The sequence below is a fragment of the Lissotriton helveticus genome, chromosome 1_1 (genome assembly GCF_964261635.1).
Source record: "Lissotriton helveticus chromosome 1_1, aLisHel1.1, whole genome shotgun sequence".
Classification (NCBI taxonomy): domain Eukaryota; kingdom Metazoa; phylum Chordata; class Amphibia; order Caudata; family Salamandridae; genus Lissotriton; species Lissotriton helveticus.
In genome coordinates, this window is record NC_136057.1 from 1,851,144,043 (window position 1) to 1,851,171,939 (window position 27,897).

At 47.4% G+C, this 27,897-nt stretch overlaps 1 protein-coding gene across 2 annotated transcripts in view; it reads left to right on the plus strand.

Moving 5' to 3' along the window:
- Positions 1 to 27,897, plus strand: part of TRMT1L (tRNA methyltransferase 1L) — a 522,615-nt gene that overhangs the window by 231,209 nt on the left and 263,509 nt on the right. For both annotated transcript variants that reach the window (XM_078641383.1, XM_078641388.1), the window contains exon 9: positions 3,995 to 4,074. In XM_078641383.1, coding sequence (XP_078497509.1) covers positions 3,995 to 4,074 — 80 coding nt within the window. The remainder of the gene's footprint in view (positions 1 to 3,994; positions 4,075 to 27,897) is intronic.

Sequence of the window (27,897 nt, forward strand, 5' to 3'; positions counted from 1 at the left end):
CGGTAGAGTGAAGGGCGGTAGAGTGAAGGGCGGTAGAGTGAAGGGCGGTAGAGTGAAGGGCGGTAGAGTGAGGGCGTGACGGCGGTAGAGTGGTAGAGTGAGGGCCGTAGAGTGAGGACGTGTGGGCGGTAGAGTGAAGGGCGGTAGAGTGGTAAAGTGAGGGCCGTAGAGTTAGGGCGTGAGGGTGCTAGAGTGAGGGGGCTAGAGTGAGGGCGAGGGGGGTGTGAAGGTGTGTGAGTGAGGGGGGGTGTGAGTGAGGGGGGGTGTGTGTGAGTGAAGGGGGTGTGAGTGGGGTGTGTGGGGGTGTGTGAGTGAGGGGGGGTGTGAGTGAGGGGGGGTGTGAGTGAGGGGTGTGTGTGAGTGAGGGGTGTGTGTGAGTGAGGGGGGGTGTGAGTGAGGGGTGTGTGTGAGTGAGGGGTGTGTGTGAGTGAGGGGGTGTGTGAATGAGGGTGTGTGAGTGAGGGGGGTGTGTGAGTGAGGGGGTGTGAGTGAGGGGGGGTGTGAGTGAGTGAGGGGGGGTGTGAGTGAGGGGGGGTGTGAGTGAGGGGGGGTGTGAGTGAGGGGGGGTGAGTGAGGGGGGATGTGAGTGAGGGGGGGTGTGAGTGAGGGGGTGTGAGGGTGTGTGAGTGAGGGCACTCTGCCTCCAAGATTGTGAGGGGGGGTGTGAGGGGGGTGTGAGTGTGTGTGAGTGAGGGGGTGTCAGTGAGGGGGTGTGAGAGTGAGGGGGATGTGTGAGGGTGTGTGAGAGTGAGGGGGGTGTGAGGGTGTGTGTTAGGTGGGGTGTGAGTGAGGGAGTGTGAGTGAGGGGGTGTGAGTGTGAGTGAGGGTGTGTGTGAGTGAGGGGGTGTGAGGGTGTGTGAGTGAGGGCACTCTGCCTCCAAGATTGTAAAGGCCTGCCATAGGAGTGACTTATAGGTGTCTATGTGTCCAGATATAGGTTTAGACATAGGTATACTATATCTAAGCAAGGGGTGAGTACACCACCTTGCCCCAGTTGTGTCGATTTAAGTACCAGCCAGGGGTGGCAAAAGATATGCTGCAGCCCCTGGTAGGCCTTGAATGCACCTATGCCCTGGGCACCTATAGTGCACTGTACAGGGGCTGACAAGGTGTCCAGTACCAAATTGGTGATGTACCTATAGTACATGGAGTCCATTTAAAGAGAGAGCAGATAGCCTGGGGCCCTGATTAGCAGGATCCCAGGCCAACTAAGTCGAAAACCAGCTAAACACAAGGTAAAAAATCTGGGGTAACCACAGTCGGGTATCCACCTTCCTACAGTAGGCTTTCACTTTCGTCCAGAAAAAAAACGAGAAAAGTGCAGAGTACGCCGAACAAAACACAGCTTCCCCGCGAAATGGATGCAAAAAAAAAACAAGCTCTCGGCATTGCTGTGGGGTGGGGTTAGGGGGGAGGGGGGGGGAGCAGCAGCCCTTGAAGTCTGATGCCAATGCTCAGACAAATGGTGGTGTGCATGTGCACGCGGGAGGGGCGGGGGAGCGGCAGCCTTTGAAGTCTGATGCCGAGGCACAGACAAATGGTGGTGTGTGATTTGGCTGGCGATGTGCATGCCCATCAGATCAAAGGAAGGGTGGGAGGGACATTGGCGAGTGAGGGGGTGTACAGCCTGGTGAGCTGAAGTGGCAGCAGAGGTGGAGCACGGCGCACGAGCGCGTGATTGTGCTCACATGCACTGTGTCCGATCTGCAGTTTTGTTATACTTTTTAGGTCGCCTACTATAATCTCGGCAACAAGCATTGCTAAAGCAATGCCTTAGGCTCGACCTAAACAGCACCACCAGAAGTTGCATTGCCGTCAACATCAGCGCTTCAGAGGAAAGATTAAGTCAACACTACTCAGCTGCAGACAACATGCCCCTCCCCCCCATGTATACATCTAAGCAATCACTTTCCTATTTCACTTAAGCATTGCCCACTTAGTTGGGGAGCCATTGTTACCTATCTGGTAGAGTGGCAAAACGTAAGAAACAAAAATGGGTGTGAACTACAGTTAAGCATGGCTCTCTCAGGGCCTGAAATCATTGCCCCCAAATGTAGACCCCCACAAGGTGCAAATTAGATCACCTCCGAGAATTGATGCTGAAAATACTCCTTTTACACCAAAAGCAAGCCAAAGAGAGTGCTGCAAATGCACAAGAAAGGGCATTAACTCGAGGTACTTTGTGGCAAGAAAAATTGTCCATAAGCAAGTATTCAGACTCATTCAGGACCTAACAACAAACTGGGTAAATACAGAGACCATCAGAATAAAGAAGCTACATCAAAATATTCCACTACACCAACAAGAGGCATGAAAGGTGCTATGGGCTTACAAGATGTGTATTTTTTTGGTTCCAGTCTTCCAGATACCCATGAAAATCTGAGATTGAAGAATTTCAATTAATATGGGAACATGACCTCACCAGGAACAAAGTACACATTGGTTATAGTTTTCAGAGAACGTAATGGAGTATTCCCGGTGGGATCTGTCGTAAGGAGGATTAAATACCTCCTGGATGAACAAGTAATATGTTGGTTAGGCAGGCTTGGGTATCATACTCCAAAGAGCACATTTCTTTATTGCCGCTTTTAGCAAAGTCAATAAATATTTTCTAAAGTATGTTCCTCTTATTTCTGTGTATCGAAAGCAGTAAGAAACCCTTGAAGTACAGGAAGACAATACGTGGTAATGTACTTATAATTGTTGCAACAAAGTAAAACTGAGTTTAAGGTTTTTATGTGGAAAGTTTAAGAAAACAAAAAGCTTCAAAGGCAAGACTGTGCCCAAGCTTTTTGTTGTGGTGGGCAGTCTTGGCTAAGAATCTTTCATCCAGGCTCCAAGTTGATTGTAAAGTATTCGGAAGCAAATGCATGTATAGTTTATATCAGTAGACCTAGAAAATGCAATACGATGATACTTGAAGCTGGAGAAGTTATTTATCAAAAATGTCAACATTTTTAAGCTAGAGAAATCTGTATCCTAGATGAGACTCCTGTAGGCTATATCCAAATTCCCCAGTCTCTCCAAATCCATCTTGAATAGATGTATCCCTTTTCAAGATATGTGCTTCACAGACTACTGTTTAAGGCACTAGTCAATTTACGGGCACTGAGAAGGAATTCTTAGGGGTAGAATCTTAAAATGTGTAACATACCAATGTGTCTTTGTATAAATGTGCATGGAATCATGTGAAAGCAGACTGTACTGTGTCCTAATTTCACGTTTCCATCTGTTCACTCAAATTTTGGTTTCTGTTATCAATTCTCAACTAGACCGCTTCCCTCCTCCAGCGCATCACTCACATTTTCTAGTGCATTCTGTCACATTCACTAAGCCATTTGCTGGCTGTATTCTTCCATGTAAAGCGCTCTGTTTGAGGTCCTCGCTACAATAAAAATATTCTTTGAAAAACTGTGTCAAGGTTTACTTTAAGTAAATATAAGGTATTTGTTGTAAATAAAGTAGAGTCCATTCCATGTAGGCATCTTCATATATCTTTATTCAAGATGTTATACCGAAAGCCCCACCAGGAGCAGCCCCACTACTGCTCAGCCAATCACCAACTGACAGACACGAACTTTCCATTCACCAACACTCTCTCACACAGACACTTCGGCTGAGCAGCAGTATAACAGTATTACAAAAAAATTAACATTTCTTTTGCAAATCCTAAACCCAAATTGTTGAGCATTTTCTTCCCAAAATATAATCTTGATCAGCAGATGCTTTATCTATTCCTGTGAGAGGGTGTTTTTCTCAGCTTCTGATCCTTTGTAAGAGAAACATAAGGAGCTGTCTGGGTTCAAGGTTTTAGGCCTCTGTTCCACAGTACTTCATTCAGTGGCTCATGTCAGCTGACATGCTATTCTTGAGCGCTTTTTCGACTTTGCAGCTGCACAGGAAATTACATGGTTTTGTTAATGCACTAGATTTACCTGTAATTGTGACCATGCTTGCGCCATACTTTTCTTTATTATTTTTGTTTGTTTTCCAGGCAGTTAATATTCTGTGCTTTAGCTGTCTTGGCACAAGAACGACAGCCCTTAGAATGCCTGGATGCCTTTGGGTCAACTGGTAAGTAAAAACTGTTGTTGATTCAGTTGTGCTGAAACAATGCCATCTTCAAGTCATGCCCTTGGGGGGGTCTGTTTGCATTAACAGCTGCCCAAATGCCCTATAATGCCCCTTCCTGTGGCTGCCCCAATATCACTCAGTCCTCCGTAAAAGCCATCCTTAGCCTCACTTTTTGCATCTCCTTGTCTACTATTCTCACCGATTTGTAATTTTGACTTAGTTCATATCGCCTGCACCCAGTCCATCCATGGCTCTGCTTCTCTTTTTTGGATGAGTTTGCCCTCCTACACTCTTATTGTGTACATTGATTTGTTCCACATAACCTTCAGCTTCCAATAGTGCAGTTATTTGACAAACTAGACATCTGTATCCATTTCCTGCAAGGTATTTTGTTAATGACTGTATATATCTTAGAAGATGCTCTAGGGTGTCCTCCATAACTCAGATGTAACCCCTTTAATTGGTTCATGTAGAAATTTGAACTTTGGTTTGTTGTTTCTTATAGAATCACATAATTATTTGAGCACTTAGTTCATACACTATCCTTTAAAATAACATGTTTAAATAATTGCAGGTAAAGTTTGAATGTGTTCGTCTATGAATTGACAGAGATGTTAACCTTCAGAAGTTGTATATTATTTCACTAAACTGCTGTTTACATCCTTCATACATCTTATTTTTCATAACACTCCAATGCTAACCTTATTTCATTCTCAAGATGGTGAGATAGTTCAGTAAAATAAGGCATTCACTGCAGGTTTCCTTTATGTAACATTAAGGCTTATGTTTCATATTCCACCAGCCTACACAATGTTTCATCGTTCTATAGTTAATAGGTGAGTGTCATGGAAATAATCCGCTCGAACACCTGCATGACATCACTTTGAGGCTTAACAAGACTTTAAATATTATGAGATGTTTAGAAGACAGAGTCAACCTTAAATACTGCATGAATCCGTTTCATCTACTCTGCTGTATCGTTTGTTGCCCCCAGAAACACTCTGAATGGCCTTTTGGAAAGGTAAGCTTGGAAATACAAATGTTTAAAACCAAATACTCCACACAAAATGAAATAGAGTTGGCCAAGTGAAGGAACTGAATAAAGTAGTACCAGTACATGCCAATTTAAGTTCAGTCTTCTTTAAATTCACTTAGAGAGAAGGCTGACTTTGTTGAAAGTACGTTTATTACGTACAAGGTAGGAGAGAAGAGTGTCCTTCAAATTAACAATACATCTGTTAGTTCCTTAGAAAGTCTATTTACAACAAATACAATGGGGAAAATAATTAGCAAAAACTAGCCGGCCTTTCTTACAGAGTTAACAATAAAAATATGTCCCTTTCCTCCCAGAGAAACTAGCAACGTCCAGATTATCCAAAGTTAGGTAGCTCAAAAACAAAAGTCTTAAAGCGTACACGTTTTTAAAACGCCCTCTTTCCAAAGCTTCTTACGATTCTACTAAAAATGAACAACATTTTACCTCTTTCACCATCCAGATCACCTGGAGGTGAAATCAACCCAATTTTATTTTGTAGAAGTCTGAAGGGAACATGTTTGACCTTCGTAAGTGCAATTTTCAGTCTGGTTTGTCATTGTTACTTTGCACATTGTTCATACTTTTATTTATTTACAGTCAGATGTCCAGCATTCACAGACTACTCCTGCAACACATATCCCAACTCCTACAGTACTAGTACAGACTGAGTCCATTGATTGGTCCCACTTGACATTTTCTTACTCCATAGTTTCTTCAAAGTATGAAGTAAAATCCTTCCACCGGGGTTAACCAAATACTTTAGCGCACCTGTATGTGGATTGTGGGTTGGCAAGTTTGGGAACCCAGATCCCTCTTGGGCCTTTGGCTGATTCTAAGGGACTTATTTAGAGTTTGGCCCAAATTCAGACACTAACACCCTAGACCAAATTACATCTGTGTAGGGTCAATTTTTGAACCCAATCTAGAAATTTGCAATGTTATGTTATACTGCATTTGTAGCATGCACGGATATTCAAGAGGGTCCCGGCGCGGAGTGCTATTGTTGGAAGCAGAGGAGGCTAAGCATACCAAAGCTTAATCAAAAAGCAGTGTTTTGAGATGTTTCTTGAATAGTCTGGTATCTTGAATGTTGCGAAGTGCCAGCGCAAAGGAATTCCAGGCTGGAGCTGCCCCCATACGATTAAGGCGGAAGCGGGGTGTGACTGCCAGGCACTGCGCAGCAGAACGCCGATGTCTTCGAGGAACATAGAAGGCAAAGAGTCTCCTAAGGTAGAGTGGCCCCAGTCCGTGTAGAGCTCCATGCTCCAAAGTAAGAGCTTTAAAGTGGACACAGCGGGCCACAGGAAGTCAATGGAGGTCTCGTATGTGTTGCTTCATGCTTGATCTTCCTGGGATACTGAGCCGAATTGGGCGGGGTATTCAGTGGGCCAGAGAGTCTCCCTAAAAAGAGGAGCGAAAAGATCCGTACAGAAGTACCGCCGACTTATCTGCGATGCACTTCAGCTGCGCCAAAGCAAGCCATTTAAAAACAGCAGAAAGACAGTTTTTCACTTTGTCCGGTTACATGTAATTTTTCTTCCAGGTGAAGAGGAGCTGGGTATCATCAGCGTAGGCAATGATCTTGGCTCCCAGTTCCTCTGCTAAGTAGATCATGGGAGTAACATAAATATTAAAAAGCAAGGGACTCCGAGTAGAACCCTACGGTACTCCTGTATTCACCTTTCTGGGGGCCGAAAAGAATGGGGGCTGCCATACCTGCTGGGTTCTGTCCTTTAGGAAGGATTTGAGCCAGTCCCAGGCCCCTCCAGAAACCCCAATACTTGAGGGACGAGCAAGCAGTTGGTGGTGGGGCCCGTGTCAAAGGCGGCAGAGCCGCTCTGCCGCCTGCATCCAAGCATTCCCTTATTGCCTCAGACATTTCAACTAAAGCCATCTCTGTACTATAGGATACCCTGAATCTCGATTGGGCTGGATGGAGGGCACCGGATGCCTTAACAAAGGTGGATAACTGTTTAAAAACTGCTTACTCACACACCTTTGCCATGGACTGAAGGAGAGATATAGGTCTGTAGCTAGCAAGTGTGGCAGGGTCTAGGAAGGGCTTTTTTAATAGCGGTAACAATGTAGTCTGCTTCCAATTCAGAGGAACTGTAGCCGTCTGAAGAGATAGACTTATGATGGTATTGACCTCGTGGTTAACCCCCTCCGCTGCCCCGGCAAGTAGCCTAGCCTGGCACGGGGTCAGTTGGCGAGCCCGATTTAAGAATGGACAGTGTGTCAAGCGAGGCGATGGGTGCGAACCCTGTCAGAAGGGAAACTGACTGGGTGGGAACAGAGATGATCGAACTGCCAAACCCAGCTTGCCCGAGGGAGTTAGTCCACAGACTGTCCTGGATTGCCTGGATCTTATCAATAAAAAAGCATGATAACTTCTCACACCATTCGGTGGAGGCAGGAAGGGAGGTACGCTCCGGGCTGGGCATTGAGAAACTCTGGACAATAGCAAAAATATTGTGGGAGTTCAGCTGCAGGTTTCAGTTGTACAGTGTAAGGCGCTCACACAGTGCTGGCCGGAGTAGTGATGATGGACAGAATTAGAAAAGGTTAGAACGGTGCAAACAGTATAGAGGGAAACCTAAAAGCCTCTCAAGGGTGATCAGGCGTATAGATGCCTGAACACTAGTACAAAATGAACAACAGGTACTGTGCACACGTATGATAAAGCCGTATCTGGTGGTACGGTAGTTATAGACAAAGAGAAGCATGAATAACGTTAATGACTTCAAAATGGTCAGTTGCTAGGTTCAGTGTTGGTCTTTATTTCTTTGTCTTGTTTAAAACAAACGCCAGCCGACACGTGTTTCGTCAACAGGGTACAACCTGTGACTCATCAGGGCTGAGTGTGGCGTAACGAATATGGAGAGGAAGATGCTCCCAGCCGGGGTCTGGCGGTGTGTATTGGAGTCTCCAATACACACCGCCAGACCCCCGGCTGGGAGCATCTTCCTCAATTCCAAAGAACCACCCGCAGCAGCATTACTCCACTGCTAGGCGGCGTGACGTCCAGCAAGCACACTAGCTGACGTCGATCCCCTCTTTCCAGTTATTTTAGATCACCATCTCTGATATTCGTTACGCCACACTCAGCCCTGATGAGTCACAGGTTGCTGGTGCGGAGAACACATTCAGCCATGTCTCAGTCACAAATAATATATTGTGCTGCTCATCTGAGAGGAACTCAGATATATCTGGGACATGTTTAACTAATGAGCAGGCGTTGATTAGCGCCGCCCATATGAGTTTGCCTTTCAGGGTGTTAGAGGGGGGAACTGCCAGCGGAATGCCGTTGCCCAACTCTGTACAGAAACTAAACTTACAATTCTCACACCTCTTGTTCCAGTTGTCACAAACCAGCATGGCTGGTGCTGGCCTCTTCCGGGACGCTTACAGGCGCAGATAGGCCTTCCTTAGGTGCGTCCCCGTAGCACGCATAATTTATGCAAGTATGCCCCCAACGACTAGAGCGCGCCCTCAGCAAACTGGCTGCCTAGTCTGCCTAGCCGGGACTCCCCGTCGCCAGTGCCTAAAGTATTTTCACAGGTAAAAACTCACGTGTCCCTGAATACCACTGCTATTCCTCCCCCTCTCCCCTCTTTGCGATCGGCCCTCACTAGTTTATACCCCCTGAGCTAGCTAACTCGATAGCTGGTGCGGAGAACACATTCAGCCATGTCTCAGTCACAAATAATATATTGTGCTGCTCATCTGAGAGGAACTCACATATATCTGGCACATGTTTAACTAATGAGCGGGCGTTGATTAGCGCCGCCCATATGAGTTTGCCTTTCGGTGTGTTAGAGGGGGGAACTGCCAGCGGAATGTCGTCGCCCAACTCTGTACAGAAACTAAACTTACAATTCTCACACCTCTTGTTCCAGTTGTTACAAACCAGCATGGCTGGTGCTGGCCTCTTCCAGGACGCTTACAGGCGCAAATGGGCCTGCCTTAGGCGCGTCCCCGTAGCGCGCATAATTTATGCAAGTATGCCCCCAACGACTAGAGCGCGCCCTCAGCAAAATGGCGGCCTAGTCTGCCCAGCCGGGACTCCCCGTGATGCGTGGTGAGTGTGAGAGTGAGATCGTTTTTATCAGTCAAACTTTAAAAAGCGTGTTAAATAGCACTCCAAATTAAAGTGACAATGGCAGCAAAATGGGTTTTAAAACTAGTATTAACACATTAGCAAGACTAAAAACACTCTGAACAGCTAAATGAGTTACGAGTACTAACGCCTCCTCGCTCCCTATGAAAATGGGCATAGGGATAATGGCCCTGTTTGTCAGGTTCCTGAACAACTATCTGAGTTTAGGCCTTTAACGGTGGAGGACTTCAGCAGATTGGCACAGGGTATCTCCTTTGGCTCACCCCTGGACCCGGTACCACATAAGATCTGGAAGGAGTATGAGGAAGAACTGTTCCCTACTCTGCGTCTGATCTGTAATCAGTCGCTAGCCAGTGGTGTAGTCCCCCCACAGTGGAAGCAAGCTTTGGTGTCCCCTTTACTGAAGAGGCCATCTCTTGATCCTATATGTTCCAAAAATTACAGGCCTATTACCTTGCTACCGTTCCCAGCTAAAATTGTGGAATGTGCTGTTAGTATCACTCTTTCTACACACCTAGAACAACACAATCTGCTGGAGGAGGTTCAGTTTGGATTTCGGACGGCTCATGGGACCGAGACGGCTCTGGTGACCGTCATGGATGATCTTCAGAGGCGGGCAGACAGGGGACAGGCAGCAGCATTGATCCTGCTCGACCTGTCTGCCGCCTTTGATGCGGTCAATTAGGAGATCCTGCTGAGAAGATTGAGTGAGGCCGGGGTGAAAGGCTGTGCCTTACGATTGTTTCTATCATTTTTGCAGGATAGACAGCAGGCGGTGTCCCTTCCCTCCATATCCAATCTGCCTTCTCCAACGTGTTGCATGGTGTACCCCAGGGATCGGCAATCAGCCCTATTCTATTTAATGTTTATTTAAAACCTTTGATTGCGGTCAAGACCTACAATATCGACATCATAAATTATGCAGATGACACACAGCTGATCCTTTCCTTTGAGGGAGAGGATTCGACATCAGTGGAGGTGTTTCACAACTGTCTGCAGGGACACAGCCCCATGGCTGCAGGATAATTCTTTTCAATCCAATGCAGGAAAGACAGAGGTGATCTTGTGTGCTGCGAACAGGATCCCTCATCTCTTTCCATGTAATTTCTGGCCTCCTGGAACTTCGTCCGCAGTTCGGCCGGCAAAAACTGTCCGTAATCTGGGCATTCTATTTGAAAATAAGCTTACTTTGGAAGCTCAGGTTACTAAACCAACTGCCTCTTGTTCTGCGATCATTAGGTCCCTTCCAAAAAATTTCCCGTTATTACCTTCTCAGGCACGTGACCAAGCAGAAAGGTGTACGCTTCTCAGTAGGCTTGACTACTGTAACGCACTTTTGCTTGACTCTCCAAACTTCTTGTTGGATAGACTACAAAGGATCCAGTCAGCAGCTGCCAAGTTAGTCTTAGGGTGGCCTAGAAGATCCTCTGCATCTGCAGTTTTGGCAGAACTTCATTGGCTCCCTTTGAGACAGAGGGTGCAGTTTAAATATCTCTGCCTTGTTTTTAAATCTCTTCATGGGCTAGAGCCTGTGCTTATGCGAAACAAATTTGATTGGTACACCCCTACAAGAATGCCTCCCTCCTCGTCAGCGAGATTGTTGAAGGTTCCTAGATTTAGGAAGGTTAGGTCAGGGAGTAGATCTCTTGGGGTGGCAGCGGCCAGGATGCCTGTAAGGTGATAGTGTGCTCTATAAGTTGAATAAATAAATAAAATAGACTGCACAAAAGATCCAAAGGTTTGGTGTTTCTGTTACAATTAGCCCTGTTGGTACATTCCGTCCACCCCTGCTCCCCGACCCCTGTTGGGTTCTTCCACCCTGAAGCTCCCAGTGGAATGTTGGTGTGTTCTTTAGTGAGGAGAGTGGATGGTCATTAAACAAGTATCTTCCAATTCTCGGTGTCCTGTCATTCTTCAGGATTTCCAACATTGGCGACGGAACTGCGCAGGGGGCAGTATTTGGCCATCTCCCCTTTGTGTGCTCTATCCACACGCTAAGAAGGGACAGTGTAAAGAGGAAATATTCACTGCTACTGGACACTCATCGTGCTTTCAAAAGGTGAAAGAGGAGTCCAGGTCGTTGTGAAGCAATCCGGATTGAAGAAATTGAACCGGGTAAGGCTCGGAGTACGACCGTGTATAAGGAATGTCTTCAGAAACAATGCTCGAAGTGTCATGTTGCTGAAAGTCAGCAGGAGGATGATTTAGCATGTAACATATGAAGCCTGACCCCGTTAGTGGGAGCGACGTGTGTTTCTTGCTCATTGGAAGATTTAACGTTAAAAAGTACCCGCTAGTCCCACACGTACCTGCAGTTGTACTGGAGAATTGTTGGTGCGCAAAGTGTCGGAGGGAGTGCTGAGTGATGTCCGTCGACTTTTGGGATCTGCAGCGGAGTTGAAGGCGAATGATTCCTGGTGTTACGTCAGAGTTCCTGTCAAGCTTCTGACGGACTATTGTCTCGGCTTGGCGTCTGTGCTTCAATTCCATAGTCAGCTGGCTTAAGCTGACTGCCTGGTGATGAGTGGTTCCTGACGGGAGGTTGTGTCTGCGCATCAGGAACCAGGGGCCGCCTATTCCTGTCACAAACCACGGAGAGTCGGCTACATCTGGGGTCTTGCAGTGTCTCGGGTTGGCGCCTGCGCTACGATCCCATGGTCGGCTAATCGGAAGATGACTGCCTGTGTGACGAGTGTTTCCTGACGGGGAATCGAGCCTGCGCATCAGGAGCTAAGGGCCGCTTATTCCTGTCAAAATCCTCGGATAATCAGTTGTATCCGGAGTCTTCCGATCCGGCTGGCGCACCAGGAGCTCAGGAGCGGCAGTTCAGTCAGAACGGGGTTTTCGTTGGTGAATATTTTCAAAGGACTTATCGAGCGGAGTCCAAGGGGAAGAAATACAAGTAAGAAGCTTGTGGAACTGCAAGTTTGCGAGACAGTTGGTGCTCAGTGGGGTAGAGTGACACTCTCATCCACATCCACATTAACTTCGAATTTTTGCAGCGTTTTTTTTTTCCTTCTATTTTCAATATTGTTGGTTGTGGGTACTGCTGGAAAATTTGCCTGTATTTGCCACTATCATTATAAAACTGTCTAGTATTCTGATTGTAGGGTTATTCCAATCTCTCTTGGGTTATTTGGTTCTGGGTCATCCTTTCCCTTTTTCACAATGGCAGCAGCAAGCATGAATCAACCCACTCCTTTTCTGAATGACATAGGGGAACCCGAGATTAGCTGGAAGGAATGGGTGAAACTTTTTGAGTCGTACCTCATAGCCATAGAAGGACAGAGGTTTAATTCAATAAGAAAACAACATATTTTACTCCATAATCTGGGTGTACAAGGGCGCAAAGTATATGAATCGCTGCCTGTGCCAGAGCAGGAAGGTAATGCTGTTGGTGAGGTCGATGTTTATGTGCAGACCATGGAGAAATTAGAGAAACATTTTGGGGATAGAATCAATGTGGTTCTAGAGCGCCACAAATTTTTTAAAAGGTGTCAAGGCAAACAGGAATCAGTACAGAATTATATCGCGGTTTTGTGGGGATTGACACAGTTATGTGAGTTTGGGGATCTCACAGACTCTTTAATAAGAGACCAACTGGTGAGGTGCACGAATAATTCACGCATTCAGGAGAAACTATTGGCAAAGAATCCAGGGCTAAGAGAAGCCATTGAGATAGCCAAGTCAGTGGAACACACAGCAAAGTGCGTAAAAGAAATGAAACCAGATGGGGAGGTAGTGGCTACCATTAGTGATGCAGAAGACAGGATTGATGTGTACAAGATGAGGTTTAAGGAAAATGCTAACACCAAGATAGATTACAGAGAGAAGAGTCCCAAGTGTTACCGGTGTGGCAGTAACAACCAGTTCGAGGCATATGGGCTGCAGATGGTACATTTATGAATAGATCGCCATCTGGTGTTGGGCTCGGATGATTGCACTTGTTTTTCTCCTGGAGAAGTCTTTGTCGTCACAAGATCGATGACTCCTCCTTTGGGTGCTAGTGCGCATGGGCATCGGCTCCATCCTTAGATTGTTTTTTTCCGCCATCGGGTTCGGATGAGGATCGAAGCGCTCCGGACCGACTTCGACAAAGAAGGTTATATTCGGCACGTATTACCTTTCCAATTCGACGGTATTGTTATCGAACGCGGCTACACTTCCATTTCGACGCATTTCGACGTCAACAACAAGATTTCCAACTGCTACGTCGACGAGACCAAGAAGCCCATCTCGACGTAGTCCAGCCCGGAGTCCATGGAAAGGACTCCATTCAAAAAATGTCCAACGTGTGGTGCTAAGTTTCCACACAAGGACCTACACGAGGTGTGCAACCTCTGCTTGTCCCCTGAACACGAATCCAGGGACTGTGAAGCCTGTGCGGCATTCTCCTCCAAGTCGACGATTAGAAACCGTCGAGCCCGAAGACACGAGGTATCGAGAATGCAGTCACAAGCAATTCCGGAGCTGTTCGAGGACCAGCATCCCGAAGAGGAGGAAGAAGAGGAGGACGAGGCGGGGTCACAAGAGGACGAGTCCGACGTCGAGGAAATCGACGTTCATCAAACCGTGAGTGACGACGTCCCCTTACCAAAGAACAGACCCCGCACGGTGTCGACCCCGCCCTCGAGCCCGGTCAGACAACCGAAAAAAGTTTCAGACGCCCCGCCTTCGGGCCCGGCAACGAAACCGAAACACTCAGTCTCCCACCATGGTGGATCCGAGAAACGGCCCACCTCGACATCGACACCGAAGCTCCATACAAAGGAAAGCTCGAAGTCGAAACAGTCCATGTCGAAACAGAGACATGCTTCGACGTCGAAGACAACCTCGACACCGAAGACATCTTCGACACCGAAAACATCAGATTCGAATAAATTCTCGGTGCCGAAAATACAAATGGACAGTCAGAAGAAAAAACACCTTTCGGACCCAAAAACTTCGGTACCGACACAGGAGCATCAAACAGATCCTAAACAAAAGACTCTGTTTATTGATCCACAAACTGGCAAGGTAGTGACAGAACTACCTAAAAAGAGGAAGAATGAACAGTCGGACGACAAAACTCCTCCTAAGAAGAGAACAATGGGGACGAATACAACTCCTCCCCTTTCTCCACAACCTAGAGACACACCCTCTTCTCCTCTTCCTCACACTAGGCCAGCTACTCCTTTACGCCCATCTACACCCATAACAGATGTAGAAAGTAATACAGGAGAGGGAGAACATCCTAGGGATAATGAAGACACAATCCCAGAGGATGAAGATCCATGAGAACAATATAATGTATGGTCAGATAACGATAACGAACCTGACCTGTATCCCTCAAAACCTTCACCACCTGACGATAATACTGGTTTTGCACAACTAATTAATAGGGCAGCAAAATACCACAAGGTAGAGCTACATGCAGAACCTCAAATAGAGGATTTCCTGTTAGAAACACTACCTGCTGCACAAAGAACATCAGGGACACTACCAATGCTTAAGGGCCTCCTTAATCACACATCAGAGATATTCAAAGACCCGGTGAGGGCTAGGGTATTAAACCCAAGAATTGATAAAAAATATAAGGCAGCTCCAAAAGACCCAATATTTATCAAGGGACAAATTCCTCTAGACTCACTAGTGGTCACAAACGCTCGCAAGAGAGCAAACTCTTTAACTACAGGAGAAGCTCCACCTCCTGACAAAGAGTCTAAGCTAATAGATGCCTCCGGCAAGAGAGTAGCATCCCAAGCGGCAAACAGCTGGCGCATAGCTAATACGCAAGCGCTACTTGCACGATATGACAGAGCTCATTATGATGAATTAGAGAAACTCATCACGCATCTCCCTAAAGAACACCAAAAGAAGGCAGATCAACTCATACAGGAAGGAAAGATAATAACTAATACTTCCATTAAGTGCGCCCTAGACGCAGCAGACACTGCAGCAAGATCCATAAACACAAGCATCATGCTAAGGAGACTTGCATGGCTCAGTTTTTCAGGGTTCAAACAAGAGGTACAAACATCATTATTGAACCAACCTTTTGATGAGAAAACACTTTTCGGCTCAGGGACAGATGAGGCCTTAGAAAAGATGAAAAAAGATACGGAAACGGCTAAATCAATGGGAGCATTGCAACAGCCAACCCAAAGAGGTTCCTTTCGTAGGTCCACCTATAGAGGAGGATCCAAAAATACAGGTACAAGCCAGCAACCAACCTCTTTTACACCAACATCACCCAGAGGTAATTCTAGAGGTAGCTACAGAGGTAACAACAACAAGGGTAGAGGTCGCGGAAACAATAGCAACCGCAACTCTCCAACCCCAAAGCAGTGACTTCATACAGCTCCCCCCAGACCATATAACACCGGTCAGGGGACGCCTATCACAGCTCCTACCCGTCTGGGAAAACATTACATCAGACAGGTGAGTGAGACAAATTATCCAACATGGTTATTGCCTGGAACTCACAGCTACCCCACCAAACATCCCCCCCAAACAGCGTCCAATGAGACAAGATCACCTGACACTGTTAAAACAAGAAGTGCTATCCCTGCTAGAAAAGCATGCCATAGAGAAGGTTCCACAACACCAACAAGGAACAGGAGAATACTCACTATACTTCCTGATCCCCAAAAAAGACGGGTCTCTAAGGCCAATACTAGACCTAAGACCTCTCAATGCATACATAAATTCGGAACATTTCCACATGGTCACGGTCCAACAAGTACTTCCTTTACTGAAGAAAGGGGACTTTCTTTCTACACTGGATCTAAAAGACGCTTACTTTCATATCCCTATTCACAAAGCCCACAGGAAATACCTCAGGTTTGTGATAGGACAACATTATCAGTTCAAAGTCCTTCCGTTTGGTGTCACAACGGCACCAAGGGTGTTCACAAAATGCCTAGCAGTGGTTGCAGCTCACCTAAGAAGACAACAAATACATGTCTTCCCCTACTTGGACGACTGGCTAATAAAAGCCAAGTCACAAAAAGGTCTTCAGAACACACAAAAGACAATTCAGCTGCTACACCAGCTAGGGTTTACGGTGAACTACACAAAGTCACACCTGCAACCAAGCAAGGTTCAACAATATCTAGGGGCTACTATAGACACAGAAAAAGCCAAAGTATACCCCAATCCAGTCAGGATCCAAACAATGCTTACAGTCATTCAAAGATTCCAACCACAACACTCACTAACAGCGCGAGTGTTCATGCAACTATTAGGGATGATGTCATCCTGCATACTGCTAATACCATATGCAAAACTACAGATGCGTCCGCTACAAGAATGCTTAGCGACACAGTGGAATCAGGCTCAAGGACAGATTACAGATCTGGTGTTGGTAGACCGCACACACCGCTCTCTGAAGTGGTGGAACACAACAAACATTGCCAAGGGGCGGATGGGGAGCGCATATGGAGAAATATACAGTACAAGGAAGATGGAGTGTGCAGGAGAAAAGACTGCACATCAATCATCTAGAACTACTAGCAGTGTTTCTAGCATTGAAAGCCTTTCAAATGCATGTTATCAACAAAGCAGTCCTGATCAGAACAGACAACATGACAGCAATGTATTATATTCAAAAACAGGGGGGGACGCACTCTCTCCAACTATCCAGACTAGCGCAGGAAATCTGGAGATGGGCCATTCCTCAAAACATCTATCTATTAGCCGAACACCTACCAGGAGTTCAAAATCAGATAGCAGACATCTTAAGCAGACAGTCAGAACAAATACACGAATGGGAACTGCACCAACAAATACTGCAGCCATTCTTCCAAAGATGGGGACAACCAGAGATAGATCTCTTTGCCACTCATCAGAACGCAAAATGCCAAAGCTTCGCATCCAGGTACCCACACCACCTGTCGCAGAGCAATGCGTTATGGATAAATTGGTCCAACAAATTTGCATACGCTTTCCCCCCTCTCCCATTAATCCCATTAGTGGTCCGAAAGCTGCAACAACACTCAATGACCATGATACTGGTAGCACCCACGTGGGCACGACAACCGTGGTTCACCACGCTCCTGCAACTCTCACAGGTGCCACACCAAAAGCTAAGAATTTTACCCATGCACCTTACACAGAACCATGGAGAAATAATGCACCCAGATCCCAAACAACTGAACCTAGCGATCTGGCTCCTGAAATCCTAGAATTTGGATACTTAGATCTACCCCCAAATTGTATGGAGATCATTAAGCAAGCGAGACGTCCCACCACCAGAGCATGCTACGCAGCTAAGTGGAAGAGGTTTGCTGTATACTGTACCAGTAATAACATCAACCCTCTGGACGTATCAACAAAAGAGATTATTTGCTATTTACTACACTTACAGCAATGTACTCTTGCGTACACATCTATCAGAGTACATCTAGCAGCTATAGCAGCGTACCTACAAAACAGGCAACACCTATCCCTGTTTAGAGTGCCAGCAATCAAAGCCTTCATGGAAGGCCTTAAAAGAGTAATTCCACCAAGATTACCACCTTCCCCGGTCTGGAATCTCAACATAGTACTCACCAGACTAATGGGACCACCTTTCGAACCTATGCATAGGTGTGAAATACAATTCCTTACATGGAAGGTGGCCTTCCTTATAGCCATTACCTCCCTCAGGAGAGTAAGCGAATTACAGGCATTGACCATACAAGAACCATTCCTACAGTTACACCAGAATAAAGTGGTTCTTAGAACAAACCCAATGTTCTTGCCTAAAGTAATTTCAGCATTTCACATCAATCAACCAGTGGAACTACCAGTCTTTTTCCCACAACCACAGACGGTAGCAGAAAGGGCCCTACACACATTAGATGTCAAAAGGGCAATATTGTACTACATTGAAAGGACACAAAATTTCAGGAAAACTAAACAACTATTTGTAGCGTTTTCCCCAACACATAAGGGCAATCCTATCTCTAAAGCGGGCATCGCCAGATGGATTGTAAGATGTATACAAATATGTTACATAAAAGCAAAGAGAACGTTAGCTGTTCCTCCTAGAGCTCATTCTACACGTAAGCTAGGAGCATCTATGGCATTCTTAGGAAACATTCCCCTAGATGACATATGCAGAGCAGCAACTTGGTCTACACCACATACCTTCACAAAACACTACTGTGTTGATGTGCAGGCTACACAACAAGCCAAGGCAGAGTGGTATTTCAAACGGTTGCGACAGACACGGGTGACCACCGCTAGGGAGGTAACTGCTGTATAATCTATTCATAAATGTACCATCTGCAGCCCATATGCCTCGAACGGAATATGCTACTTACCAGTATGCATCTGTTCTTGGCATAGAGGGCTGCAGAGTGGGGACATGCCCTCCCTGCCTCCCCGGAAACCTGTGTCTGTCCCAACATTATCTTATTTAGATACTTACATGGGCATCTCTTTCTGTATTCTATTACACTACTCCATCCTACCCTACTATGGCAAAACAATCTAAGGATGGAGCCGATGCCCATGCGCACTAGCACCCAAAGGAGGAGTCATTGATCTCGTGACGACAAAGACTTCTCCAGGAGAAAAACAAGTGCAATCATCCGAGCCCAACACCAGATGGCGATCTATTCATAAATGTACCACTCTGCAGCCCTCTATGCCAAGAACAGATGCATACTGGTAAGTAGCATATTCCTTTTGCCACTTACTTCCAATGCCCAGCCAGGTATGTCACTTGTAAGAAATGCAACAGAAGGGGGCATTTTGGCAGGGTGTGTCGGGATGGAGATTTACACACAAGAGATCAGGAAAGAAATACAGAACAGACCGCAAGTAAAGAAGTAAAATGCATTGAACAAAAAATGGAAACGTTTATTTTACAGGTAAAAGATGTCAGTGACACCGTGAATTCTATTTATCCCAAATGTGATGTATTAATTAATGATGAACGTTTTGAAATGTTTGCAGATTCCTGTTCCCCGTTCACGTTAATAAATAAGGATGATTATGTTTCCATGGGGAAAAATAAGTTTAGTGAGTTAAAAACCCCAGATATCTCTCCCTCAGGTTATAATAGGGGAAATATTCCCCTTGTGGGCATGAAGGATGTGCAGCTACAATTCAAGGATAGGAAAACCTATGGGACAGTATATGTGGTAAAGTCGGGTTCCAATCTTTTAGGATGGGTACATCAAAAGGAGTTGGGAATCATACTGGACCCAAATAGTGCTGAACAAGTTTTGCTCACAGAAAAAATTCCGGGGGGGGGAAGATTTGTGAAGAATTCAAACAACTTTTCAAAGAGGAACTAGGATGTATGCACAATTTTCAACATAGGATTAAATTAAAGCACAATGCTAAACCTGTGGTGCACAGCCTACGCACAGTGCCTCTTAAACTGAAAGAGCCTCTTGAAAGTGAGCTGCGTAAGTTATGTGACCTGGATATAATTCAACCCATAGACTGTTCCGAGTGGTTGGCTCCGATAGTCCTCGCGGCCAAATCCAATGGTGAAGGAATCCGCCTCTGTGTGGACTTGCGCAGCCTAAATGACTGTATCTGGGTAGAAAGACATCCCTTGCCAGTAATAAATGAAATGCTAAGCACCATGGGCCCTGCAAGGTATTTCAGTGTAATAGATCTATCCATGGCGTACCACCAGATCGAATTACATCCAGATTCAAGGCCACTCACGGCGTTCATTACGCCTTTCGGAGCATTCATGTTCAAAAGGATGCTTTTTGGCCTTGCGTCAGCTGCAGCTATTTTCCAAAGAGCTATGCAGAAGATCCTGGAAGGTGTGGAACGCACTATGTGCTTCCAAGATGATATCTTGGTCTATGGAAAAAATTCAGAAGAACACGATGGTGTACTGAAGCAAGTATTTAAAAGACTCATGGATGCCGGCCTAACAGTGAAGAAGGAAAAGTGCAGAATAAAAGTACAACAAGTTGAATACCTGGGCCATTCGATCTCGGAAGAAGGATTTAGACCTAAGAGCAGTTTGATCCGAGCAGTAAAGGAGGCTCCAAACCCAAGAAACAAAGAAGAGCTCAAGTCTTTTTTAGGGCTCATGGAATATATGTCAAAGTATGTGGACAATTTTGCTGCTAAGTGCGAGCCCATGAGAGAGATGTTAAAGAAAAACAAGGAGTTTGTGTGGAATGAGGAGCAGGAGGCTGTTGCAAATGCCTTCAAGGAGGATTTAACCAACTCCCCAACCCTTGGAACTTTTGATTCGACTAAGAAAACCATCCTTGCAACTGATGCCTCAAACTATGGATTGGGTGCCACTCTAGTCCAGAAAAATGGAAATGAGGAAAAGGTTATTGCCTACGCGTCCAGGAGCCTCTCTCCACCAGAAAAGAACTATTCGGTAATCGAACGAGAAGCCTTGGCGTGTTTTTGGGCTGTCAGGCATTTTAAGTTTTTTTATGGGGATTGAGGTTCACAATACGGACGGATCACAAGCCCCTCAAGTTTATATTCTCGGTGAAAGGTCTGGAGAATTGCACCCCGCGCATCAGCAGATGGATTCTAGGACTGGAACATTTCAATTTCAATATTGAACATGTGCCGGGCAAGGAAAATACCATTGCAGATTTTCTCTCAAGATCACCCTTACCAGAGGATGGAGTACCTGAGGAAGCTCTGGACAGTCCAATAATGATGATGGATTTTCCTGACATCACGGAAAAAGAGTGGGAAGACGGGATGAAGGAGGACAAAGAACGTAGTGTTTTAATAGAGCATGTCAAGAAGGGATGGCCAAACAAGAAGAAAGATGTTGAAGCGGAAGTAGAAGAATTTTGGGAGGTCAGAAATGAATTAAGTGTCATTGAAGGAAAAGTTTACCGAAAAAATAGCGATACCTCCCAGGGAATTACGGAGGAGAGTCATTGACCTGGCGCATGAAGGTCACCTTGGGCGTAGTGCCACCAAGGCAAGAATAAGAACTAATTTCTGGTTCCCAAAAATGGACGCCATGACGGAAGAAGTTGTAAAAGAGTGTGGGGCATGTGCTAGAAGTGCTAAGTCAAAAGTGCTACACAAGTCTCCATTGTCTCCAGTAAGTGTCCCGAACAAGCCGTGGAGCAAGTTGGCAATGGACATCATTGGACCAATGCAGAATCTGGGTGTGCAGAGAAGATTCATGCTGGTTCTGATAGATTATACCTCACACTGGATAAAGCAAAAGTTTGTGCACAACATCACTACCAAATCAGTGATTCAATTCCTGAAAGAGGTGTTCTGTGAAGAAGGTATACCTTCCACATTAATTACTGACAATGGGGTACAATTCACCTCTGAGGAAATGCAGGATTTTCTGGAAATTTCAGGCATAAGGCATGAAACCACAGCCCTCTATTGCCCGAAAGCAAATGGCCTGGTGGAGAGAGCACATAGGGTCATTAAGGAAAATATCCAGATAGCTACCATCAATGGACATGACGTAGAAAACTCTTTGAGGGAATGTCTGTGGGCTTATCACACATCACCCAATAGAGTAACTGGGGTCTCTCCTTTTGTGTCTTTACATGGGAGGGAACCATGTACTAAGTTTAATCCCAGTTGATTAAAGGGTGGTGATGTCAAGGAAGTAGATCGGGAGGAGGCAGGAGAGAAGGTCAGACAACATCAAACCAAGTATAAACAGTGGTACGATCAAAAACATGGGGTGAAGGTCCAAAGGTGGGAAGTGGGGGACATGGCGCAAGCCAGAAGGAACACCAAATCGGGAACCATTCTCAGCAAGTTTTACTCTCCTAGTAAGATTGTTAAAGTGTTGAAAAATGTGGTACAGTTTGAAAATGGTCAATGGTGGAGTTTTGACAACATTGTAAAGGTGCAACCATAACTTGCCTCGCTTGGTCTCCTGCTGTTCCCCCGCTGGCGTGTTCAGCCTACCAGTCGCCACTCTGTATCCTTCCTTAAGAGTTGTGGTATTGGTGTCCTCATTATAAGGAAGGGAGATGTGTTACAATTAGCCCTGTTGGTACATTCCGTCCACTCCTGCTCCCCGACCCTTGTTGGGTTCTTCCACCCTGAAGCTCCCTGTGGAATGTTGGTGTGTTCTTTAGTGAGGAGAGCGGATGGTCATTAAACAAGTATCTTCCAATTCTCGGTGTCCTGTCATTCTTCAGGATTTCCAACAGTTTCATTTTACTTGCAACCAGTAATTGCTGGGAGAACAGTGTGCCTAATCGAGTGCAATTAGCTTTTCACTCAACATGTGTGCAGTGTAATCAAGTGTAAATGTAAATGTTCGAGGCATGTGGGCTGCTAAATTCATATCTTAGCATTAGATCGCCGCCTAGTGTTGGGCTCGGATGATTGCACATTGTTGTCCTGGAAGAGTCTTCGAAGTATCCTGAGATAGGTGGCTCCTCCCCTGGACTACAGTGCGCATGGGCATCGGCTCCATCCCCAGATTGTTTTTTTCCGCCATTGGGTTCGGATGTGGTCTCGACGTCTTACTGTCGGAACCAAGTAAAACTATCTTTTACCGGCCAAAAGGCCTCGATTTTCTTGCGTCGGTATTGTCTGCGCTCGGTCTCGAGTCTTCCGTCTCTTGGAGCCGGAATAAGCGGAGTTTTCTTCGCTTTCTAAACTTTGAGGCCTTCTCATCGCGACACGACAGCAAGCCTTTACGGACATGGAGCGGAGCCCGTTTAAGTACTGCCCGCTCTGTGGGTCCAAGTACCCACACATCGATCTACACCCCGTGTGTAACAAGTGCCTTTCACCGGACCACGACGACGGCAAGTGCAAGGCCTGTGCACAGTTCCGCTCCAAGAAAACTCTCAAGCTTCGGCGCGCGGTGCGCTTGGAAGCTAGGCAAGCGGCCCCAGATCCGGAGAACATCTTCGGCGACCAGGAAGAAGAGGTCCAGGGTCACCTTCTACAAATCTCCCCATCACAGACGGAGGTCGAGGCGGATCCGGGAGACGACGACGGAGTCGCGGGTCAGGTCCTCGAATACGTCGAAGAGGTAGGAGACGACGATGAGATTTATGGGGCCGCGGCGGATAGCTCAGCGGACGAGCTCTGCCCCGAAGGTTACGAGGATACCGACCGGGACACGGGATCGCCTGTCGGCCTTACCCAGGACCCGTTGCCGCAAGCCACAGCCCCGCCTTCGGGCCCGGCTACGGACTCACTTGCTGGGCACGCTGTTTCGACAACGAAACTGAAACCATCGGGGTCGTCAACACCTAAAATGGCCGACCCGAAATCGAAACTGAGACCAAAGGACTCGAGTGTCCCTAAGATGGCTGCCGTGCCTGTGAAGAAGTCGGTGCCCGTCACCCCGTCGGCTCCGTCGACCTCCGGTCCGCAGAAGCCGAGGAAGTCTGTCGATTCCGATGCTCCGAAATCGAAACCGACGCCCGAGGAAGGGGCCCCCAAGAAAGATGGTCGGCACGGATCAGCGGCTTCGGCGCCGTCCAGGCCCGCCAAGGTCGGCTCCAAAGAGGCTACGCACAAGAAGTCTGCGCCCCGGCCTCAAGATTCGGAGGTGCCGAAGACGGTTTCCGCGCCCAAAACGCACAAGGCCCGCGAGGACGTCGGATCCGAGGGACCGCTCAAAGCATCCTTGCCGGCGACGAAACCCACTGGCAGTGTACCGTCCCCCATTGCGGAGTCACTGCAGAGAATCAGGGAGAAAGCCTTTGCTCCATCGGCTCCGATGCCATCACCGCAGCCGCAAAAAGACGCTCCGGCTAAGCCTTCTGGGAAACTCCTCTTTCTCTTGCCACCTAAGGAGGCGCCGAAAGCGTTTTCGACGAAATCGGCTCCGAAACAGGGTTCCTCGCTGCCTGACCCTCTTCCACGTCGTGTACTCGAATCGGAAGACGATTCAGAGCATTTCATCGACGCTGCCACCGGCAAGCTGACACTCTATAAACGGAAGATCACTTCTGAGCCGGTGGACCCCTACGTCATCCCACTGAAAAAGAAGAGGGTGCCCCTTGACGCCTCAGGCCTCACGGAACCGATTCAGCCTCCTCCAAGACGGAGCCCTACTCCCTCCCCAGAACACTCTGTGGGTGAGGAATATGATGAGGATGAGCAGTACAATTTCCCTATCGATGAACCTGATGTACAACCAGATTCATACGACGACACTGGTGACCAGAACACCCAGGGTGTGGGCCAAGACCCGCAGACCTTTAATGCACGTGCATCCCCGACTGAGGACTCAGCAGGATTTCATGCACTAATTGAAAGGGCGGCGGCCAATCATGATGTGGACATGCATGCCGACCCGGTTGAGGAAGACTTCCTTTTTGACACCTTTGCCATATCTGAAAGGACAGTAAAGACGCTTCCTATGCTGAAAGGTGTTCTCAAACATGCTGGGGACATTTTTAAGGAGCCTACGAGGGCGAGAGTGGTCAACCCTCGCATTGAAAAGAAGTACAGGCCTGCACCTGCGGACCCCGTCTACATCCGGGGACAATTGCCACTGGACTCTCTTGTGGTTGCCAATGCCAGGAAACGTGCCAACTCCCAGACAACGGGTGAAGCTCCTCCCCCGGATAAGGAGTCCAAAGTGCTTGAGGCAGGAGGCAAAAGAGTGGCTGCACAGGCGGCAAACTTTTGGCGCATCGCAAATACACAGGCGCTCCTGGCGCGTTATGATAGGGCGCACTACGACACCCTAGAACAGGTTATACAACACCTGCCCCCACAGTTCCAAGAAGGCACCAAGATGCTTATTGAGGAAGGAAAGCTAATATCAAACGCAGCCATCAAGTGTGCACTTGACGCTGCGGACACAGCTGCTAGGGCTATCAACACTAGCGTTATGCTGAGAAGACAAGCCTGGCTCCGCATCTCAGGGTTTAAGCAGGATATTCAGACAACAATTCTGAATCAGCCAGTCAATCCTGATAGTCTGTTTGGTCCGGATGTTGACACCACCCTAGAGAAAATAAAGAAGGACACGGAAACTGCTAAGTCTATGGGGGCCCTGCAGTCCCAACAGTTTCGTGGCAGCAATTTTCGTCGCTCAGGTGCACGTGGAGTCACCAGAGGACAGATGGGTCAACAATCCCAGTTCTCCAAAGGTGGGGCGCAATCCTCGTTCACTAAGCAGAACAAGGGAGGTTATAGGAATAACAGCAACAGAGGTCGCGGCAGAGGAAACAACAGCTCCCGCACCTCTACTCCAAGCAAACAGTGACTTTCTGTCACTGCCCCCCGACCACCTAACACCTGTCGGGGGGAGACTGCAGCAGTTCCTGCCCATCTGGAGAAACATCACCACAGACAGGTGGGTGCGACAACTAGTCCAGTATGGTTATTGCCTAGAGCTGAAATCCACTCCACCCAACATCCCACCGAGGCAAAGGCCTATGTCCGCAGAGCACTTGCACTTATTGCAGCAGGAAGTGGTGGCGATGCTGCAAAAAGGCGCAATCGAGCTCGTGCCGGTGGGGGAGGAAGGCACAGGGGTATATTCCCTGTACTTCCTTATTCCAAAGAAGGACGGTTCTCTCAGGCCCATTCTCGATCTACGTCCCCTCAACCTGTACATACTGTCAGAGCATTTCCATATGCTTACACTGCAGCAGATTCTTCCCTTGCTAAACCAGGGAGACTTCTTAGCGACCTTAGATCTCAAGGATGCTTATTTCCACATTCCACTACACCCGTCACACAGGAAATACCTCAGGTTCACTATTCAAGGCAGGCACTACCAGTTCAAAGTCCTACCCTTCGGAGTCACTACGGCCCCGAGGGTGTTCACCAAGTGTCTAGCGACAGTGGCGGCGCACCTCAGGAGGCAGAATATACATGTCTACCCCTACCTAGACGACTGGCTCGTACAAGCCAAGTCAGAGCAACAGTGCGCCGCAGACATGTCGACTACAATTCACCTTCTTCACGATCTGGGTTTCTCCCTAAATTACCCAAAATCGCATCTTCAGCCGGCACATGTCCGGCAGTTCCTGGGTGCTACGATCAACACCCTGACAGCCATGGCTCAGCCAAACCAAGTCAGAATCGACAGCATTCAGTCACTGATCCAACGATTCCGACCAAGACACTCCCTGCCAGCGAGAGTGTTCATGCAGTTGATTGGCATGATGGCCTCCTGCATCTTCATAGTCCCTCACGCACGGTTACATATGCGCCCGCTCCAGGAGTGCTTAGCGAATCAGTGGACACAGGCTCGTGGGCAATTGACAGACCTAGTGTTGGTTACCAGTCGGGCATACGACTCTCTGCATTGGTGGACTCCACACAACCTTTGCAAGGGCCGACTGTTCCACGAGCCCGTGCCGCAGATTGTCCTGACGACGGACGCATCTCTCCAGGGATGGGGAGCACATGTGCTCACTTACACAGTGCAGGGACTATGGACGACGCAGCAACAGAAGATGCACATCAACTATCTGGAACTGATGGCAATCTTCATGGCGCTCAAGTCCTTCATTGTACATCTGAGCAACAAGGTCGTGCTAGTCCGGACGGACAACATGACCGCGATGTACTACATTCAAAAACAGGGGGGCACCCACTCGCCACAGCTGTCTCATCTGGCTCAGAGCATGTGGAAGTGGGCCATTCAGAGGAACATTTTCCTCATGGCAGAACACCTCCCGGGCAAGGACAATCAGATGGCGGATCTGCTCAGCAGATACAGCCATCAGATGCACGAGTGGGAGATACACCCTTCTGTTCTCCACCCGTTCTTCCAGCAGTGGGGTCATCCGGAGATAGACCTGTTCGCAACAAAGGAGAACGCAAAATGCCGACTCTTTGCCGCCAGGTTCCCTCACCCACAGTCGCAGGGGAATGCGATATGGATGAACTGGTCAGGCAAATTTGCATACGCTTTTCCGCCAGCCCCTCTAATACCGCTGGTCGCAAGAAAGCTAAGGCAGCACTCCATGACTCTCGTCCTGGTTGCTCCAACGTGGGCACGACAGGCTTGGTACACCACGTTCCTCGAACTCTCAGTGGTGCCGCATCAAAGACTGCGCCTCACGCCCAGTCTTTTGACGCAGAACCATGGAGACATTCAGCATCCAGATCCACGACAGCTCAACCTGGCGATCTGGCTCCTGAAGTCCTAGAGTTTGGATACCTTAACCTACCTCCAGAATGCATGAGTATCATCAAGGAGGCGAGGAAACCAACTACTAGAGCATGCTATGCTGCTAAGTGGAAGCGTTTTGTCATCTACTGTACGTCCAATGACATCAACCCACTAGATGCATCTATTCCCAACATCATCTGCTATCTGTTACATCTCTACAAGTGCAATCTGGCGTACACTTCCATTAGGATACATCTCTCAGCCATAGCGGCTTATCTTCAGAACAGGCAGCACCTCTCTGTCTTCAGAGTGCCCGCCATTAAAGCCTTCCTTGAAGGTCTGAAGAGAGTCATTCCCCCAAGAACACCACCAGCTCCGGTGTGGAACCTCAACGTCGTTCTCACCAGACTGATGGGGCCACCATTTGAGCCACTGCACTCGTGTGAGCTCCAATTCCTTACGTGGAAAGTGGCCTTTCTGATAGCTATTACGTCTCTGAGGCGTGTCAGTGAGCTGCAAGCGCTCACCATACAAGAGCCGTTCATTCAAATTCACCCAAATAGGGTAGTGCTACGCACTAACCCTAAATTCCTTCCTAAGGTGGTGTCACAGTTTCATCTTAACCAAACTATTGACTTACCAGCATTCTTTCAAAACCCG